General features: G+C 46.1%; 1 protein-coding gene across 1 annotated transcript; it reads left to right on the top strand.

The window, feature by feature from the left end:
- The first annotated feature begins 1,045 nt into the window (after window positions 1–1,045).
- On the top strand, window positions 1,046–17,725 carry LOC127921580 (little elongation complex subunit 1-like). The gene is made up of 6 exons (XM_052505174.1): window positions 1,046–2,024; window positions 3,608–3,768; window positions 3,971–4,161; window positions 10,587–10,687; window positions 10,798–10,896; window positions 17,544–17,725. The coding sequence occupies exons 1-6, from the start codon at window positions 1,874–1,876 to the stop codon at window positions 17,723–17,725; spliced, it is 885 nt and encodes a 294-aa protein (XP_052361134.1). The 5' UTR covers window positions 1,046–1,873.
- The last annotated feature ends 2,460 nt before the right edge of the window (window positions 17,726–20,185 follow it).

Here is a 20,185-nt window from a genome sequence, read left to right as displayed (position 1 = left end):
TAATTGCCAGCTTTGGAAAGAAAACACTCTGACGTTTTCAAAACTGCAAAGATATTATCTGTGGGTGCCCCAGAACTGATCTTACAGGCGAAACCAAGATGCAACTTCAAACCGGAAATGAGCAGGATTTTTGAGGCTCTGTTTCCCGTTCGCTACTTATATGGCTGTGAATGAGCGTATGCCCTCTGCCGTTCCTCCAAGATGTCTGCAGCATTGTATTGTGACGTATTTGTAGGCATATCATTGGAAGATTGGCCATAAGAGACTACATTTTCCAGGGGCCCGTCCGGTGTCCTTTGTCTACGTTGGTGCGTAACTCTCAGTGGCAATGATTTTACCATGCGACAGACAGAGAAGTATCGTTCCTGGAAGTGTGCATCATTGAAGAGATATGTGAAAAACACCTTGAGGATTGGTTCTAAACAACGTTTGCCATGTTGCAGTCGATATTATGGAGTTAATTTGGAAAAAAGTTTGGCGTTTGGATAACTGAATTTTCGTTGTTTTTTTTTAGTAGCCAAAACGTGACGCACCAAACGGACCGATTTCTCCTGCACAAAAAATCTTTCAGGAAAAACTGAACATTTGCTATCTAAGTGAGAATCTCCACATTGAAAACATCCAAAGTTCTTCAAAGGTAAATTATTTATTTGAATGTTTTTGCTGGTTTTTGTGAAAATGTTTCCTGCTGATGCTAACGCTAAATGCTACGCTAGCTATCAGTACTGTTACACAAATGCTAGTTTGCTATGCTTGAGAAGCATATTTTTGAAAATCTGAGATGACAGTGTTGTTAACAAAAGGCTGCTTGAGAGCTAGCATAGTCATTTCATTTGCGATTTTCATGAATAGTTAACGTTCCGTTATGGTATTGAGCTTGAGGCTATGATTACGCTACCGGATCCGGCAAGAAGTTAACTAGTGATTATGGTTGATTGTTTTTTATAAAATAAGTTTAATGCTAGCTTGCAACTTACCTTGGCTTACTGCATTCGCGTAACAGGCAGGCTCCTGTGGAGTGCAATGAGAGGCAGGTGGTTAGAGCGTTGGACTAGTTAACTGTAAGGTTGCAAGATTGGATCCCCTGAGATGACAAGGTGAAAATCTGTCGTTCTGCCCCTGAACGAGGCAGTTAACCCACCGTTCCCAGGCCGTCATTGAAAATAAGAATGTGTTCTTAACTGACTTGCCTGGTTAAATAAAGGTATAAATGATAATTAATCGGCCTAATTAATCGGCCATTCCGATTTTAATCGGTCGACCTCTCTATTCTGGATTTTGTCAATGAGACCCTTTATCGACTTCCCCAGAGTCAGATGAACTCGTGGATACCATTTTTATGTCTCCGTGCAGTTTGAACGTAGTTGCTAACTAGCGTTAGCATAATGACTAGGAGTCTATGGTATCTGCTAGCAGAGATCCTAAAGTATCCCTTTAATTTGTAGACGGTAACACCTCTTACATGGTTGTCCTGTGAATCATTGGTACATGGTTGTCCTGTGAATCATTGGTACATGGCTGTCCTGTGAATCATTGGTACATGGCTGTCCTGTGAATCATTGGTACATGGCTGTCCTGTGAATCATTGGTACATGGCTGTCCTGTGAATCATTGGTACATGGCTGTCCTGTGAATCGTTGGTACATGGCTGTCCTGTGAATCGTTGGTACATGGTTGTCCTGTGAATCATTGGTACATGGCTGTCCTGTGAATCGTTGGTACTGTGAATCATTGGTACATGGCTGTCCTGTGAATCGTTGGTACATGGTTGTCCTGTGAATCATTGGTACTGTGAATCATTGGTACATGGCTGTCCTGTGAATCGTTGGTACATGGCTGTCCTGTGACTTGTCAGCCTCTGGCAGATGATCTGATGTCGGTGATGCTGACTAAGCTGAAGACTGAGAGGACTGAGCTGCCTGGGTCTCACCTCCAGGCTCTGGTTAGAGTCTACACTGCTCTGTGCCGACAGAGGAGGGACTGGGACAGAGCACATATCCTGGCCTACAGCATCCTTAGAGAAGGTAACACATCCTGGCCTATGGCGTCCTTAGAGAAGGTAACACATCCTGGCCTACAGCGTCCTTAGAGAAGGTAGCACATCCTGGTCTACAGTATCCTTAGAAAGGTAACATGGCTTCATTGAATAGCTTGAGTTGACTGACGTCACGTGACTTCACAGCTTGAGTTGACTGACGTCACGTGACTTCACAGCTTGAGTTGACTGGCGTCACGTGACTTCAGCTTGAGTTGACTGGCGTCACGTGACGTCACGGCTTGCGACTGGCGTCACGTAACTTCACGGCTTGAGTTGACTGGCGTCACGTGACTTCACGGCTTGAGTTGACTGGCGTCACGTGACTTCACGGCTTGAGTTGACTGGCGTCACGTGACTTCAGCTTGAGTTGACTGACGTCACGTGACTGCAGCTTGAGTTGACTGGCGTCACGTGACTGCACGGCTTGAGTTGACTGGCGCCACGTGACTGCAGCTTGAGTTGACTGGCGTCCACGTGACTTCACGGCTTGAGTTGACTGGCGTCACGTGACTTCCGCGGCTTGAGTTGACTGGCGTCACGTGACTTCACGGCTTGAGTTGACTGGCGTCACGTGACTTCACGGCTTGGTTGACTGGCGTCACGTGACTTCACGGCTTGAGTTGACTGGCGTCACGTGACTTCACGGCTTGAGTTGACTGACGTCACGTGACTTCACGGCTTGAGTTGACTGGCGTCACGTGACTGCAGCTTGAGTTGACTGGCGTCACGTGACTTCACGGCTTGAGTTGACTGACGTCACGTGACTTCACGGCAGAGTTGACTGGCGTCACGTGACTTCACGGCTTGAGTTGACTGGCGTCACGTGACTTCACGGCTTGAGTTGACTGGCGTCACGTGACTTCACGGCTTGCGTTGACTGGCGTCACGTGACTTCACGGCTTGCGTTGACTGGCGTCACGTGACTTCACGGCTTGCGTTGACTGGCGTCACGTGACTTCACGGCTTGCGTTGACTGGCGTCACGTGACTTCACGGCTTGACTTGACTGGCGTCACGTGACTTCACGGCTTGACTTGACTGGCGTCACGTGACTTCACAGCTTGAGTTGACTGGCGTCACGTGACTGCACGGCTTGAGTTGACTGGCGTCACGTGACTTCACGGCTTGAGTTGACTGGCGTCACGTGACTTCACGGCTTGAGTTGACTGGCGTCCACGTGGCGTCACGGCTTGAGTTGACTGGCGTCACGTGACTGCAGCTTGAGTTGACTGACGTCACGTGACTGCAGCTTGAGTTGACTGGCGTCACGTGACTTCACGGCTTGAGTTGACTGGCGTCACGTGACTTCACGGCTTGAGTTGACTGGCGTCACGTGACTTCACGGCTTGAGTTGACTGGCGTCACGTGACTTCACGGCTTGAGTTGACTGGCGTCACGTGACTGCAGCTTGAGTTGACTGGCGTCACGTGACTGCACGGCTTGAGTTGACTGGCGTCACGTGACTGCAGCTTGAGTTGACTGGCGTCACGTGACTTCACGGCTTGAGTTGACTGGCGTCACGTGACTTCAGCTTGAGTTGACATTGTTTCTGTTGTTTTTTCCCCCCCAGATTTCCCTGAGTCAACCAAGCTGGTTCTGTTCATGGTGACCACATGGCCCAATGTGTTCTCCTGCAGGACTGTAGTGTGCCAGGCCATCCACACGGTCACCAAGGTCAAAGCTCACGGAGAGGTGCTCCACTGCCTAACTGCTTACCTGGGATGGGAGACGGTATGGCATCTCTGTAATCTTGGTCTGTGGTCATGAACAGGTTTTATGGATCGACTGTTGTCTATTGGTCTCCGCCTTTTGATCAATCAACAGAGGGAAGAGTTGTCAGTATTCCCGTCGCTGAGAAGGCAATTTCCTGTTTGCGTATTGTGAAGCTTGGCATAACATCTGTTTGGACTTCATGCCATGTCTGTGTCCCCAGAGTCCTCCGAGTGACGTGGATCAGTTGGTGTCCCGCACGTTGACGTCCGTCAGAGCTGCAGCTGAGATGACCTTCCAGAAACACCCGCGACAGGGACGGGACCTGAACCCCGTTGCCTGGCAACACGTCTTCGCCCTGGAGCTGCTCTGCTCTCACACACACTGGAAGTGGACCCATGACAACCTACTGAGGTAGAAAGCAGACCTGCTATTGGTTGTTGTTGACTGCTACAGCTGGACTGAAATTCACCAGCTAACAAAACAATGCAGACAAAACCAGATGCATACATTTAGTAAACTCTTTTAATGTCATTATGACCGTCCAGATAAATATTAATCTAGCTAGACAGCGTGGGGGGGGGGAAATGATTTTGTGCAGTGTTGAAGATGGTTAGATAATGTATGTAGCTAACTCAGCCAGTTAGGTAATGTATGTAGCTAACTCAGCCAGTTAGATAATGTATGTAGCTAACTCGGCCAGTTAGATAATGTATGTAGCTAACTCGGCCAGTTAGGTAATGTATGTAGCTAACTCGGCCAGTTAGATAATGTATGTAGCTAACTCGGCCAGTTAGGTAATGTATGTAGCTAACTCGGCCAGTTAGGTAATGTATGTAGCTAACTCGGCCAGTTAGGTAATGTATGTAGCTAACTCGGCCAGTTAGGTAATGTATGTAGCTAACTCGGCCAGTTAGATAATGTATGTAGCTAACTCGGCCAGTTAGATAATGTATGTAGCTAACTCGGCCAGTTAGATAATGTATGTAGCTAACTCAGCCAGTTAGATAATGTATGTAGCTAACTATTCTAGCTAGCTCATTCTGAAAACTTTCAGCCAAAACCTGTATTCATCACCATATCAGTCAGTGGAGATAGAGACAACACCGACTGTAGACAGTAGATACAGTATGTAGGAGTGTGTTTATCAGTCAGATAGAGACAACATGACAGACTGTAGACAGCAGATACAGTATGTAGGAGTGTGTTTATCAGTCAGATAGAGACAACATGACAGACTGTAGACAGTAGATACAGTATGTAGGAGTGTGTTTATCAGTCAGAGACAACATGACAGACTGTAGACAGTAGATACAGTATGTAGGAGTGTGTTTATCAGTCAGAGACAACATGACCGACTGTAGACAGTAGATACAGTATGTAGGAGTGTGTTTATCAGTCAGAGACAACATGACAGACTGTAGACAGTAGATACAGTATGTAGGAGTGTGTTTATCAGTCAGAGACAACATGACAGACTGTAGACAGTAGATACAGCATGTAGGAGTGTGTTTATCAGTCAGATAGAGACAACATGACAGACTGTAGACAGTAGATACAGTATGTAGGAGTGTGTTTATCAGTCAGAGACAACATGACAGACTGTAGACAGTAGATACAGTATGTAGGAGTGTGTTTATCAGTCAGAGACAACATGACAGACTGTAGACAGTAGATACAGTATGTAGGAGTGTGTTTATCAGTTAGAGACAACATGACAGACTGTAGACAGTAGATACAGTATGTAGGAGTGTGTTTATCAGTCAGAGACAACATGACAGACTGTAGACAGTAGATACAGTATGTAGGAGTGTGTTTATCAGTCAGATAGAGACAACATGACAGACTGTAGACAGTAGATACAGTATGTAGGAGTGTGTTTATCAGTCAGAGACAACATGACAGACTGTAGACAGTAGATACAGTATGTAGGAGTGTGTTTATCAGTCAGATAGAGACAACATGACAGACTGTAGACAGTAGATACAGTATGTAGGAGTGTGTTTATCAGTCAGAGACAACATGACAGACTGTAGACAGTAGATACAGTATGTAGGAGTGTGTTTATCAGTCAGATAGAGACAACATGACAGACTGTAGACAGTAGATACAGTATGTAGGAGTGTGTTTATCAGTCAGATAGAGACAACATGACAGACTGTAGACAGTAGATACAGTATGTAGGAGTGTGTTTATCAGTCAGAGACAACATGACAGACTGTAGACAGTAGATACAGTATGTAGGGAGTGTGTTTATCAGTCAGATAGAGACAACATGACAGACTGTAGACAGTAGATACAGTATGTAGGGAGTGTGTTTATCAGTCAGATAGAGACAACATGACAGACTGTAGACAGTAGATACAGTATGTAGGAGTGTGTTTATCAGTCAGAGACAACATGACAGACTGTAGACAGTAGATACAGTATGTAGGAGTGTGTTTATCAGTCAGATAGAGACAACATGACAGACTGTAGACAGTAGATACAGTATGTAGGGAGTGTGTTTATCAGTCAGAGACAACATGAGACTGTAGACAGTAGATACAGTATGTAGGAGTGTGTTTATCAGTCAGAGACAACATGACAGATTGTAGACAGCAGATACAGTATGTAGGAGTGTGTTTATCAGTCAGAGACAACATGACAGACTGAAGACAGTAGATACAGTATGTAGGAGTGTGTTTATCAGTCAGAGACAACATGACAGACTGTAGACAGTAGATACAGTATGTAGGAGTGTGTTTATCAGTCAGATAGAGACAACATGACAGACTGTAGACAGTAGATACAGTATGTAGGAGTGTGTTTATCAGTCAGACAACATGAGACTGTAGACAGTAGATACAGTATGTAGGAGTGTGTTTATCAGTCAGACAACATGACAGACTGTAGACAGTAGATACAGTATGTAGGAGTGTGTTTATCAGTCAGATAGAGACAACATGACAGACTGTAGACAGTAGATACAGTATGTAGGAGTGTGTTTATCAGTCAGAGACAACATGACAGACTGTAGACAGTAGATACAGTATGTAGGAGTGTGTTTATCAGTCAGAGACAACATGACAGACTGTAGACAGTAGATACAGTATGTAGGAGTGTGTTTATCAGTCAGATAGAGACAGCATGACAGACTGTAGACAGTAGATACAGTATGTAGGAGTGTGTTTATCAGTCAGATAGAGACAACATGAGACTGTAGACAGTAGATACAGTATGTAGGAGTGTGTTTATCAGTCAGAGACAACATGAGACTGTAGACAGTAGATACAGTATGTAGGAGTGTGTTTATCAGTCAGACAACATGAGACTGTAGACAGTAGATACAGTATGTAGGAGTGTGTTTATCAGTCAGACAACATGACAGACTGTAGACAGTAGATACAGTATGTAGGAGTGTGTTTATCAGTTAGACAACATGAGACTGTAGACAGTAGATACAGTATGTAGGAGTGTGTTTATCAGTCAGATAGAGACAGCATGACAGACTGTAGACAGTAGATACAGTATGTAGGAGTGTGTTTATCAGTCAGACAACATGACAGACTGTAGACAGTAGATACAGTATGTAGGAGTGTGTTTATCAGTTAGACAACATGAGACTGTAGACAGTAGATACAGTATGTAGGAGTGTGTTTATCAGTCAGACAACATGAGACTGTAGACAGTAGATACAGTATGTAGGAGTGTGTTTATCAGTCAGACAACATGAGACTGTAGACAGTAGATACAGTATGTAGGAGTGTGTTTATCAGTCAGATAGAGACAACATGACAGACTGTAGACAGTAGATACAGTATGTGGGAGTGTGTTTATCAGTCAGACAACATGACAGGCTGTAGACAGTAGATACAGTATGTAGGAGTGTGTTTATCAGTCAGATAGAGACAACATGACAGACTGTAGACAGTAGATACAGTATGTAGGAGTGTGTTTATCAGTCAGACGACATGACAGACTGTAGACAGTAGATGCAGTATGTAGGAGTGTGTTTATCAGTCAGACAACATGAGACTGTAGACAGTAGATACAGTATGTAGGAGTGTGTTTATCAGTCAGATAGAGACAACATGACAGACTGTAGACAGTAGATACAGTATGTAGGAGTGTGTTTATCAGTCAGTCAGAGACAACATGACAGACTGTAGACAGTAGATACAGTATGTAGGAGTGTGTTTATCAGTCAGTCAGAGACAACATGACAGACTGTAGACAGTAGATACAGTATGTAGGAGTGTGTTTATCAGTCAGAGACAACATGACAGACTGTAGACAGTAGATACAGTATGTAGGAGTGTGTTTATCAGTCAGAGACAACATGACAGACTGTAGACAGTAGATACAGTATGTAGGAGTGTGTTTATCAGTCAGATAGAGACAACATGACAGACTGTAGACAGTAGATACAGTATGTAGGAGTGTGTTTATCAGTCAGACAACATGACAGACTGTAGACAGTAGATACAGTATGTAGGAGTGTGTTTATCAGTCAGAGACAACATGACCGACTGTAGACAGTAGATACAGTATGTAGGAGTGTGTTTATCAGTCAGATAGAGACAACATGACCGACTGTAGACAGTAGATACAGTATGTAGGAGTGTGTTTATCAGTCAGAGACAACATGACAGACTGTAGACAGTAGATACAGTATGTAGGAGTGTGTTTATTAGTCAGATAGAGACAACATGACAGACTGTAGACAGTAGATACAGTATGTAGGAGTGTGTTTATCAGTCAGAGACAACATGACAGACTAAAGACAGTAGATACAGTATGTAGGAGTGTGTTTATCAGTCAGAGACATGACCGACTGTAGACAGTAGATACAGTATGTAGGAGTGTGTTTATCAGTCAGATAGACAACATGACAGACTGTAGACAGTAGATACAGTATGTAGGGGAGTGTGTTTATTAGTCAGATAGAGACAACATGACAGACTGTAGACAGTAGATACAGTATGTAGGAGTGTGTTTATCAGTCAGAGACAACATGACAGACTGTAGACAGTAGATACAGTATGTAGGAGTGTGTTTATCAGTCAGTGAATCTGAGACTGTAGACAGTAGATACAGTATGTAGGAGTGTGTTTATCAGTCAGACAACATGACAGACTGTAGACAGTAGATACAGTATGTAGGAGTGTGTTTATCAGTCAGTGAATCTGAGACTGTAGACAGTAGATACAGTATGTAGGAGTGTGTTTATCAGTCAGAGACAACATGACAGACTGTAGACAGTAGATACAGTATGTAGGAGTGTGTTTATCAGTCAGACAACATGACCGACTGTAGACAGTAGATACAGTATGTAGGAGTGTGTTTATCAGTCAGACAACATGACAGACTGTAGACAGCAGATACAGTATGTAGGAGTGTGTTTATCAGTCAGAGACAACATGACAGACTGTAGACAGTAGATACAGTATGTAGGAGTGTGTTTATCAGTCAGAGACAACATGACAGACTGTAGACAGTAGATACAGTATGTAGGAGTGTGTTTATCAGTCAGAGACAACATGACAGACTGTAGACAGTAGATACAGTATGTAGGAGTGTGTTTATCAGTCAGACAACATGACAGACTGTAGACAGCAGATACAGTATGTAGGAGTGTGTTTATCAGTCAGTGAATCTGAGACTGTAGACAGTAGATACAGTATGTAGGAGTGTGTTTATCAGTCAGACAACATGACAGACTGTAGACAGTAGATACAGTATGTAGGAGTGTGTTTATCAGTCAGACAACATGACAGACTGTAGACAGTAGATACAGTATGTAGGAGTGTGTTTATCAGTCAGAGACAACATGACAGACTGTAGACAGCAGATACAGTATGTAGGAGTGTGTTTATCAGTCAGAGACAACATGACAGACTGTAGACAGTAGATACAGTATGTAGGAGTGTGTTTATCAGTCAGAGACAACATGACAGACTGTAGACAGCAGATACAGTATGTAGGAGTGTGTTTATCAGTCAGAGACAACATGACAGACTGAAGACAGTAGATACAGTATGTAGGAGTGTGTTTATCAGTCAGAGACAACATGACAGACTGTAGACAGTAGATACAGTATGTAGGAGTGTGTTTATCAGTCAGACAACATGACAGACTGTAGACAGTAGATACAGTATGTAGGAGTGTGTTTATCAGTCAGAGACAACATGACAGACTGTAGACAGTAGATACAGTATGTAGGAGTGTGTTTATCAGTCAGACAACATGACCGACTGTAGACAGTAGATACAGTATGTAGGAGTGTGTTTATCAGTCAGACAACATGACAGACTGTAGACAGTAGATACAGTATGTAGGAGTGTGTTTATCAGTCAGTGAATCTGAGACTGTAGACAGTAGATACAGTATGTAGGAGTGTGTTTATCAGTCAGACAACATGACAGACTGTAGACAGTAGATACAGTATGTAGGAGTGTGTTTATCAGTCAGACAACATGACAGACTGTAGACAGTAGATACAGTATGTAGGAGTGTGTTTATCAGTCAGAGACAACATGACAGACTGTAGACAGCAGATACAGTATGTAGGAGTGTGTTTATCAGTCAGAGAGACAACATGACAGACTGTAGACAGTAGATACAGTATGTAGGAGTGTGTTTATCAGTCAGAGACAACATGACAGACTGTAGACAGCAGATACAGTATGTAGGAGTGTGTTTATCAGTCAGAGACAACATGACAGACTGTAGACAGTAGATACAGTATGTAGGAGTGTGTTTATCAGTCAGAGACAACATGACAGACTGTAGACAGTAGATACAGTATGTAGGAGTGTGTTTATCAGTCAGTGAATCTGAGGTGTTGTGTTTTAAAGTACAGAGCTGTGGCCGATGATGAACTCCTGGGTGACCCAGCCCAGGCCAAGACAAGCACCCATCCAGGATATCACTGTGGCTGCGGTCCTCAGACTCATAGGTGGGGGCTGTTTTTGTTTGTGTAGAATTTTTGTTCATTCAACACTTTAAAAAAACAATATATAATTTGAACTGACCAATGAAGTGTAACCATGAGAACCTCCTCGTTAGGGCGCCTCGGGCAGCTCGGAATAAAGGAGAGATGCGGCTCGTCTGTGAAGAACATCGCCAGGGTCATCAACACATTCGCCAGACACGGACAGTCAGAAGGTAACCGTCTACTGTAAAGCTTCTGAAATGGTCCATCTATCCATGTTGTAATGTTGGGGCGGCAGGGTAGCCTAGTGGTTAGAGTGTAGAGGTGGTAGGGTAGCCTAGTGGTTAGAGTGTAGGGAGGCAGGGTAAAGCTTCTGAAATGGTCCAGATCCATGTTGTAGAGGGGCGGCAGGGTAGCCTAGTGGTTAGAGTGTAGGGGCGGCAGGGTAGCCTAGTGGTTAGAGTGTAGAGGAGGCAGGGTAGCCTAGTGGTTAGAGTGTTGGGGCGGCAGGGTAGCCTAGTGGTTAGAGCGTTGGGGCGGCAGGGTAGCCTAGTGGTTAGAGTGTAGTAGGGTAGCCTAGTGGTTAGAGTGTAGAGGTGGTAGGGTAGCCTAGTGGTTTAGAGTGTCCAGGGTGCCTTGGTTAGATGTTGGGGCGGCAGGGTAGCCTAGTGGTTAGAGTGTAGAGGTGGTAGGGTAGCCTAGTGGTTAGAGTGTAGAGTGGTAGGGTAGCCTAGTGGTTAGAGTGTAGAGGCGGCAGGGTAGCCTAGTGGTTAGAGTGTAGAGGTGGTAGGGTAGCCTAGTGGTTAGAGTGTAGAGGTGGTAGGGTAGCCTAGTGGTTAGAGTGTAGAGGCGGCAGGGTAGCCTAGTGGTTAGAGTGTAGGGAGGCAGGGCAGCCTAGTGGTTAGAGTGTAGGGGCGGCAGGGTAGCCTAGTGGTTAGAGTGTAGGGAGGCAGGGTAGCCTTGGTTAGAGTGTAGGGGCGGCAGGGTAGCCTAGTGGTTAGAGTAGGGAGGCAGGGTAGCCTAGTGGTTATTAGAGGCAGCTGGGTAGCCTAGTGGTTAGATTCGGCAGGGTAGCCTAGTGGTTAGAGTGTCGGCAGGGTAAGTGGTTAGAGTGTAAGGGGTGCCTAGTGGTTTGTGAGGTTAGAAGTGGTTAGAGTGTAGGGGGCAGGGTAGCCTTGGTTAGAGTGTAGGGCGGCAGGAGTAGCCTAGTGGTTAGAGTGTTGGGGCGGCAGGGTAGCCCTAGTGGTTAGGTGTAGTGGTGGTAGGGTAGCCTAGTGGTTAGAGTGTAGAGGTGGTAGGGTAGCCTAGTGGTTAGAGTGTAGAGGCGGCAGGGTAGCTAGTGGTTAGAGTGTAGAGGTGGTACAGCCTTGGTTAGAGTGTAGAGGTGGTAGGGTAGCCTAGTGGTTAGAGTGTCGGCAGGGTAGCCTAGTGGTTAGAGTGTAGAGCGGCAGGGTAGCCTAGTGGTTAGAGTGTAGAGGTGGCAGGGTAGTCTAGTGGTTAGAGTGTTGGGCCAGGGAGCCTAGTGGTTAGAGTGTAGAGGTGGTAGGGCAGCCTAGTGGTTAGAGTGTGAGGCTGCAGGGTAGCCTTGGTTAGAGTGTGAGGCAGGTCAGTCTAGTGGTTAAGTGTTGCATATAGTGGTTAGAGTGTAGAGGTGGTAGGGTTAGTGGTTAGAGTGTAGAGGCCCCTCATGGTTAGAGTGTAGGGCGGCATCACAGCCCAGTGGTTAGAGTGTAGGGAGGCAGGGCAGCCTAGTGGTTAATGGGGCCCCTAGTGGTTAAGTGTAGAGGAGGCAGGGTAGCCTATGGTTAATGTAGATCAGGCAGGGTAGCCTAGTGGTTAGAGTGACATCCTAGTGGTTAGAGTGTAGGGGCGGCAGGGTAGCCTAGTGGTTAGAGTGTTGGGCGGCAGGGTAGCCTAGTGGTTAATGACAGGTGGTAGGGTAGCCTAGTGGTTAGATGACGGCAGGGTAGCCTAGTGGTTAGATGTTGGGCCCCTAGTGGTTAGAGTGTACAGGTGGTAGGGTAGCCTAAGAGTGCCAGGGTAGCCTATGGTTAGAGTGTAGAGGCGGCAGGGTAGCCTAGTGGTTAGAGTGTAGAGGCGGCAGGGTAGCCTAGTGGTTACATCAGGCGGCAGGGCAGCCTAGTGGTTAGATGTAGAGGTGGTAGGGTAGCCTAGTGGTGACATAATAGGGGGCAGGGTGAAACAAGAGTGCCCCTAATGGTTACATCACAGGGTACCCCAGTGGTTAGAGTGTAGAGGTCAGCCTAGTGGTTAGAGTGTAGAGGCGGCAGGGTAGCCTAGTGGTTAGATGAGAGGCGGCAGGGTAGCCTAGTGGTTAGAGTGTAGAGGCGGCAGGGTAGCCTAGTGGTTAGAGTGACATCACCTAGTGGTTAGAGTGCCAGGGTAGCCAGTGGTTAGATGTACAGGGTCCTAGTGGTTAATTGGGGCCAGGGTAGCCTAGTGGTTAGAGTGTAGGGGCAGGGTCCTGGTGGTTAGAGTGTAGAGGTGGCAGGGTAGCCTAGTGGTTAGAGTGACAGGGTCCTAAGAGTGTAGAGGCGGCAGGGTAGCCTAGTGGTTAGAGGTCAGGCGGCAGGGTAGCCTAGTGGTTAGATGAGGCATCACCTAATGCGGCCCTAGTGGTTAGATGACAGGGTCCAGTGGTTAGAGTGTTGCCCTAGTGGTTAGAGTGTAGGGGCATCACAGTGGTTACACCCCCTATAATGACATCACAATACCCCATGTAGAGGTGGTACAGCCTAGTGGTTGATACCCTAGTGGTTAGATGACATCGGCAGGGTGCCCCATGGTTAGAGTGTAGATGGTAATGCCCTAGTGGTTAGATCAGAGGGGGCAGGGTAGCCTAGTGGTTAGAGTGGAGAGGAGGCAGGGTAGCCTAGTGGTTACATGTAGAGGCGGCAGGGTAGCCTAGTGGTTAGGATGACATGGTAGGGTAGCCTAGTGGTTAATGACATCCTACAATGCCCCTAGTGGTTAGAGTGTAGAGGTGGTAGGGTCCTACAAGTGTAGAGGCCCCTATAAGTGACATCACAGGGTAGCCTAGTGGTTATAATGACATAGCCTAGTGGTTAGAGGTAGAGGCGGCACGGTAGCCTAGTGGTTAGAGTCAGAGGTGGCAGGGTAGCCTAGTGGTTAGATGAGAGGTGGTAGGGTAGCCTAGTGGTTAGAGTGTAATGGTAGGGTAGCCTAGTGGTTAGAGTGTAGATCACAATGCCCCATGGTTAATGACATCACAGTGGTTAGAGTGTCAGAGCGGCAGGGTAGCCTAGTGGTTAATGTAGGGCAGGGTAGCCTAGTGGTTATAGTGTAGGGCGGCAGGGTAGCCTAGTGGTTAGAGTGTAGAGGTGGTAGGGGTAGCCTAGTGGTTAGAGTGTAGGGGCATCAGGGTAGCCTAGTGGTTAGACATGTAGGGGCGGCAGGGTAGCCCCAGTGGTTAGAGTGTAGAGGTGGTAGGGTAGCCTAGTGGTTAGAGTGTAGGGGCCAGGGTAGCCTAGTGGTTAGAGTCAATGAGGTGGTAGGGTAGCCTAGTGGTTATAGTGTACAGGGGGCAGGGTAGCCTATGGTTAGAGTGAGAGGTGGTAGGGTAGCCTAGTGGTTAATGTAGAGGCGGCAGGGCAGCCCCCATGTAGAGGTGGGTAGCAGTGGTTAGAGTGTAGAGGTGGTAATGACAGAGTCAGAGGCGGGTAGCCCCATTAATGACAGAGGTCACGGTAGCCCAGTGGTTATGAGAGGCAGGGTAGCCCATGGTTAATGACAGAGGTGGTAGGGCAGCCTAGTGGTTAGAGTGCACAGGGTCCCATAATGACAGCACGAGGTAGAGGCCCCATAGTGGTTACAGTGTAGAGGTGGTAGGGTAGCCTATAGAGTGTAGAGGGGGCAGGGTAGCACGGACTAGTAACCGTCCACCCGTAAAGCTTCTGAAATGACCATCTATCCGAATGTTGGGGCCATAGCGTTGGACTAGGAACCGGAAGGTTGCAAGTTCAAACCCCAGCTGACAAGGTACAAATCTGTCGCTCTGCCCCTGAACAAGGCAGTCCCACTGTTCCCAGGCCGTCATTGAAAATAAGAATTTGTTCTTAACTGACTATGTATGGAATACAAGTTTGTTATTAAGGCACATGAACCTTCACATATTCCAGAAGGCATTTCTGTCAAAATGACATTTAGAAGAAAAAAATTACGTTTACAACTTGATTGGAGTCCACCGCTTCTGTGACGTGGGACATGCGGAATGTAGTCAGATTCCCCACTTTTGTTACAGACTTATTCCATAATGGATTACACTGACCCCTCATCATCTACATCACGATACCCCATAATGACATCACACATGCCCCATAATGACATCACAATGCCCCATAATGACATCACAACACCCCATAATGACATCACAATGCCCCATAATGACATCACAACACCCCATAATGACATCACAACCCCCATAATGACATCACAACACCCCATAATGACATCACAACACCCCATAATGACATCACAACACCCCATAATGACATCACAACCCCATAATGACAACACAATACCCATAATGACATCACAATACCCAATAATGAAAAAACACCCCATAATGCAAAAAAAAGGTTAAGACACGTTGTTAATTTATAAAAATAAAAACTGAAATATTACATTTACATCAGTATTCAAACCCTTTACTCAGTACTTTGTTTTAGAACCTTTGGCAGCGATTACAGCCTTGAGACTTCTTGGGTATGACGCTACAAGCTTGGCACACCTGTATTTGGGGAGTTTCTCCCATTCTTCTGCAGATCCTCTCAAGCTCTCTCAGGTTGGATGCACAGCTATTTTCAGGTCTCTCCAGAGATGTTCAGGCTCTTACTTGGCCACTCAAGGACATTCAGAGACTTGTCCTGAAGCCACTTCTGCATTGTCTTGGCTGTGTGCTTAGGGGTCGTTGTCCTGTTGGATGGTGAACCTCGATCCTGACTAGTCTCCCAGTACCTGCCTCTGAAAGACATTCCCACAGCATGATGCTGCAGATGGTGCCATGTTTCCTCCAGATGTGACGCTTGGCATTCAAGCCAAAGTGATTCATATTGGTTTCATCAGACCAGAGAAACTTGTTTCTCATGGTCTCAGAGTCCTTTAGGTGCCTTTTTGGCAAACTCAGAGCGGGCTGTAATGTGCCTTTTATTGAGGAGTGGCTTCCGTCTGGCCGCTCTACCATAAGGCCTGATTCTGATTGGTGGAATGCTGCAGAGATGGTTGTCCTTCTGGAAGGTTCTACTATCTCCACAGAGTAAGTCTGGAGCTCTGTCAGTCACCATCGGGTTCTTGGTCACCTCCCCGACCAAGGCCCTTCTCCCTGATTGCTCAGTTTGGCCTGGGGGCCAGCTCTAGGAAGAGTCTTGGTGGTTCAAAACTTCTTCCATTTTAAGAATTATGGAGGCCAATGTGTTCTTGGGGACCTTCTGAAATGTTTTGGTTTGTTCTCCAGATTCCAAGAACACAGATGAGATGTTACTATCCCAATCTGTGCCTTGACACAATCCTGTCTCGGAGCTCTACGGACAATTTTATTTAACCTCATGGCTTGGTTTTTGCTCCGACGTGCACTGTCAACTGTGGGACCTCATATAGACAGGGGGTGGGCCTGTCCAAATCATGTCCAATCAATTGAACAGGTGGACTCCAATCAAGTTGTGTGAACATCTCAAGGATGATCAATGGAAACCGGATGCACCTGAGCTCACAATCACCTGACCTCAACCCAATTGAGATGGTTTGGGATGAGTTGGACTGCCCAGTGAATGGAAAGCAGCCAACAAGTGCTCAGCATATGTGGGAACTCATTCAAGACTGTTGGAAAATAATTCCAGGTGAAGCTGGTTGAGAGATTGCCAAGATTGTGCAAAGCTGTCAAGGCAAAGAGTGGCTACTTTGAAGATACTCAAATATAAAATGTATTTTATTTATCACTTTCTTTTGGTTACTACATTATTCCATGTGTTTTAATGTCTTTACTATTATTCTACAATATATAACATTTTAAAAATAAAGAAACTCTGGAATGAGTAGGTGTCCAAACTTTTAGTAAGCTATTTAATTTTTAATTGTCTAAACCTATTTTCGCTTTGTCGTTATAGGGTATTGTGTAGATTGCTGATATTTGTATTTAATTGAATCCATTTTAGGTTAAGGCTGTAAACATAAAATGTGTAAAAAGTCCAGGGTTCTGATTACCTTCTGAAGGCTTGCAACCTCAGGTTCTGAATACCTTCTGAAGGCGCTGTTCGTTTCTGATAACCTCAGGTTCTGAATACCTTCTGAAGGCGCTGTACGCCTCGTTTCCTGATAACCTCAGGTTCTGAATACCTTCTGAAGGCGCTGTACACCTCGTTTCCTGATAACTTCAGTTTCTGAATACCCTTCTGAAGGCGCTGTACACCTTGTTTCCTGATAACCTCAGGTTCTGATTACCTTCTGAAGGCGCTGTACACCTCGTTTCCTTAACCTCCTGAATACCTTCTGAACTGTCAGTTTCTGAATACCTTCTGAATACCTTCTGAAGGCGCTGTACACCTCGTTTCCTGATAACCTCAGGTTCTGATTACCTTCTGAAGGCGCTGTACGCCTCGTTTCCTGATAACCTCCAGGTCAGGTTCTGGGTGGGATGTATGTACCTGTAACCTAACTCTTCTGCTAAAAACAAAAAGTAATTCTGCTCAGATGGAACCAGGCAGACAGGACCGGGCAGACATCTGTCCAGTCTCATCTGAGCAGAATTACTTTTTGTTTTGTTTTTACAGATGAGACTGGACAGATCTGTGTGTCTGAATTGGACAGATGGCCAACCAATGAGTCTCTGTGATGTCATTTCCAGGTGTTCCCTGGGAGGTCCAGCTGGCAGCTGTCTACACTGTCTACGACCTGTCGCCTAGCAACCCCAAGGAGGCTCTGGCTGCGCTGGCGTCATGGCGAGGGAGAGACCACCCAACCCGTCCCCCCGCTGTCACCAGCTGCATCACACAGATCGCCTCGCTCTGCCGACACATCAAACCCTAGTCCCTAAAAACCTAGCTCCTAACCCCTAGCTCCTATTCCCTAGTCCCTTAAACGTAGCTCCTATTCCTAGTCTTTAACCCCTAGCTCCTAACCCCTAGCTCCTAATCCCTAGTCCCTTAAACGTAGCTCCTATTCCCTAGTCTTTAACCCCTAGCTCTAACCCATAGCTCCCTAACCCCTAGTCCCTTAAACGTGGCTCCTATTCCCTAGTCTTTAACCCTCCACACCCCTAGCTCCTAACCCTAGCCCCCAACCACTAGCTCCTAATCCTAGTCCTTAAACCTACACCCCAACCCTTAGCCCCTAGCCCCTTAACCCCTAGTCTCCTATTCCACTAGCTCTTTAACCCTAGTCCTTAAGCCTTCCACACTCCTAACCCTAGCTCCTAACCCCTAGGTCTAATCCCTAGTCCTTAACACCTCCACACCCCTAGCTCCTTAACCCCTAGTCCTAACACCTCCACACCCCTAGCTCCTAATCCCTAGTCCTTAACACCTCCACACCCATAGCTCCTTAACCCCTAGTCCTAACCCCTACACCCTAACCCTAGCTCCTTAATCCCTAGTCCTTAAGCCCACACCCCTAGCTCCTAACCCTAGTCCTTAACACCTCCACCTCCCTAACCCATAGCTCCTAACCCCCCTAGTCCCTAGTGCCTAACCCTCCAACCCCTAGCGCCTAACCCCTAGTCTAACCCCTCCTAACCCCTAGCTCCTTAACCCCTAGTCTTGCCCCTAGCTCCTAACCCCTCCTAATCCCTAGTCCTTAACACCTCCACACCCCTAACCCATAGCTCCTAACCCCCACTCCTAATCCCTAGCGCCTAACCCTCCTAATCCCTAGCGCCTAACTCTCCTAGCTCCTAATCCCTAGCTCCTAATCCCTCCTAATCCTAGCTCCTAATCCCCTCTAATCCCCTAGCTCCTAACCCCAGCTCCTAACCCCTAGCTCCTAACCCCTCCTAATCCCTAGCTCCTAATCCCTAGCTCCTAACCCCTCCTAATCCCTAGCTCCCAATCCCTAGCTCCTAACCCCTCCTAATCCCTAGCTCTAATCCCTAGTAATAATAATACCTTTAGCACGCTTTTTATCCAAACCTTACAGTCATGCTGCATACATTCTACGTATGTGTGGTCCCGAATCGGATCCCACCACCCTGGCTAATCCCTAGCTCTACCAATCTGAGCCACAGAAGGACACAGAAGGACCACTAACTCCTAACCCCTCCTAATCCCCCCTAGCTCTAACCCTAGCTCCTAACCCCTCCTAATCCCTAGCTCCTAACCCCTAGCTCTAACCCTCCTAATCCCTAGCTCCTAATCTCTAGCTCCTAATCCCTAGCTCCTAACCCCTAGCTCCAACCCCTCCTAATCCCTAGCTCCTAATCCTCTAGCTCCTAATCCCTAGCTCCTAACCCCTAGCTCCTAACCCCTCCTAATCCCTAGCTCCTAACCCCTAGCTCCTAACCCCTCCTAATCTCTAGCTCCTAACCCCTAGCTCCTAACCCCTAGGTCCATTGCCACTTGTACAGATCTGAAAGGATTTCCTAGGTCCAAGTATGTTGCCAATCAGAGGACAAGGTGAAGCAGCATCCATTTGACTGTTAACCGATCCATACCTTTTCAGATCTGACACCTTGAACCCTGCTGTGGACTGAACTTCTGGGACTCCTTTTAATGTCCATATTATTTATCTGCTGGTTAACGCATCACGTTCCCCTTGATGTGTTCTGTTACGGTTCTTTATATGTTAAGCATGACTTTGTAAATATGATGTTGTGTACAATATCTTCTTACTTTTGTAAATGTTTTGTAAATGTTCACTGTTACAGAGCCTATTATTTCTATTTAATTTGACAAATTAAAATCTAAGAGGTAAACATTGTTTAATAATATGATTCAATTATCGTCTCGTGGAAGACTGTTCCACTTCTCCATATTGACAAGCATCCATTCATCCATTATCCATCATTCAGCCATCCATCCAGCATTCATTATCCATTCATCCATTATCCATCATTCAGCCATCCATCCAGCATTCATTATCCATCATCCATTATCCATCATTCAGCCATCCATCCAGCATTCATTATCCATCATCCATTCATCCATTATCCATCATTCAGCCATCCATCCAGCATTCATTATCCATCATCCATTCATCCATTATCCATCATTCAGCCATCCATCCAGCATTCATTATCCATCATCCATTATCCATCATTCAGCCATCCATCCAGCATCATTATTGGGGGGGTCATCCATTCATCCATTATCCATCATTCTAGGTATCCATGAGCATTTTCAGGTTATCCATCTGATTGATCCATCCAGCATGTGATCATTCAGCCATCCATCCAGCATTGAATTTTGATCTAGCATCTGTCCATCCATTATCCATCATTCATTATCCATCTAGCATCCATTGTTTGGGTGGCAGTTGCATTCAGCCATCCATCCA

This window comes from Oncorhynchus keta, unplaced genomic scaffold (genome assembly GCF_023373465.1).
Source record: "Oncorhynchus keta strain PuntledgeMale-10-30-2019 unplaced genomic scaffold, Oket_V2 Un_contig_22621_pilon_pilon, whole genome shotgun sequence".
Lineage (NCBI taxonomy): Eukaryota > Metazoa > Chordata > Actinopteri > Salmoniformes > Salmonidae > Oncorhynchus > Oncorhynchus keta.
The sequence above is the reverse complement of the archived record's forward strand: the minus strand, read 5'-3'. Positions and strand labels throughout refer to the sequence as shown.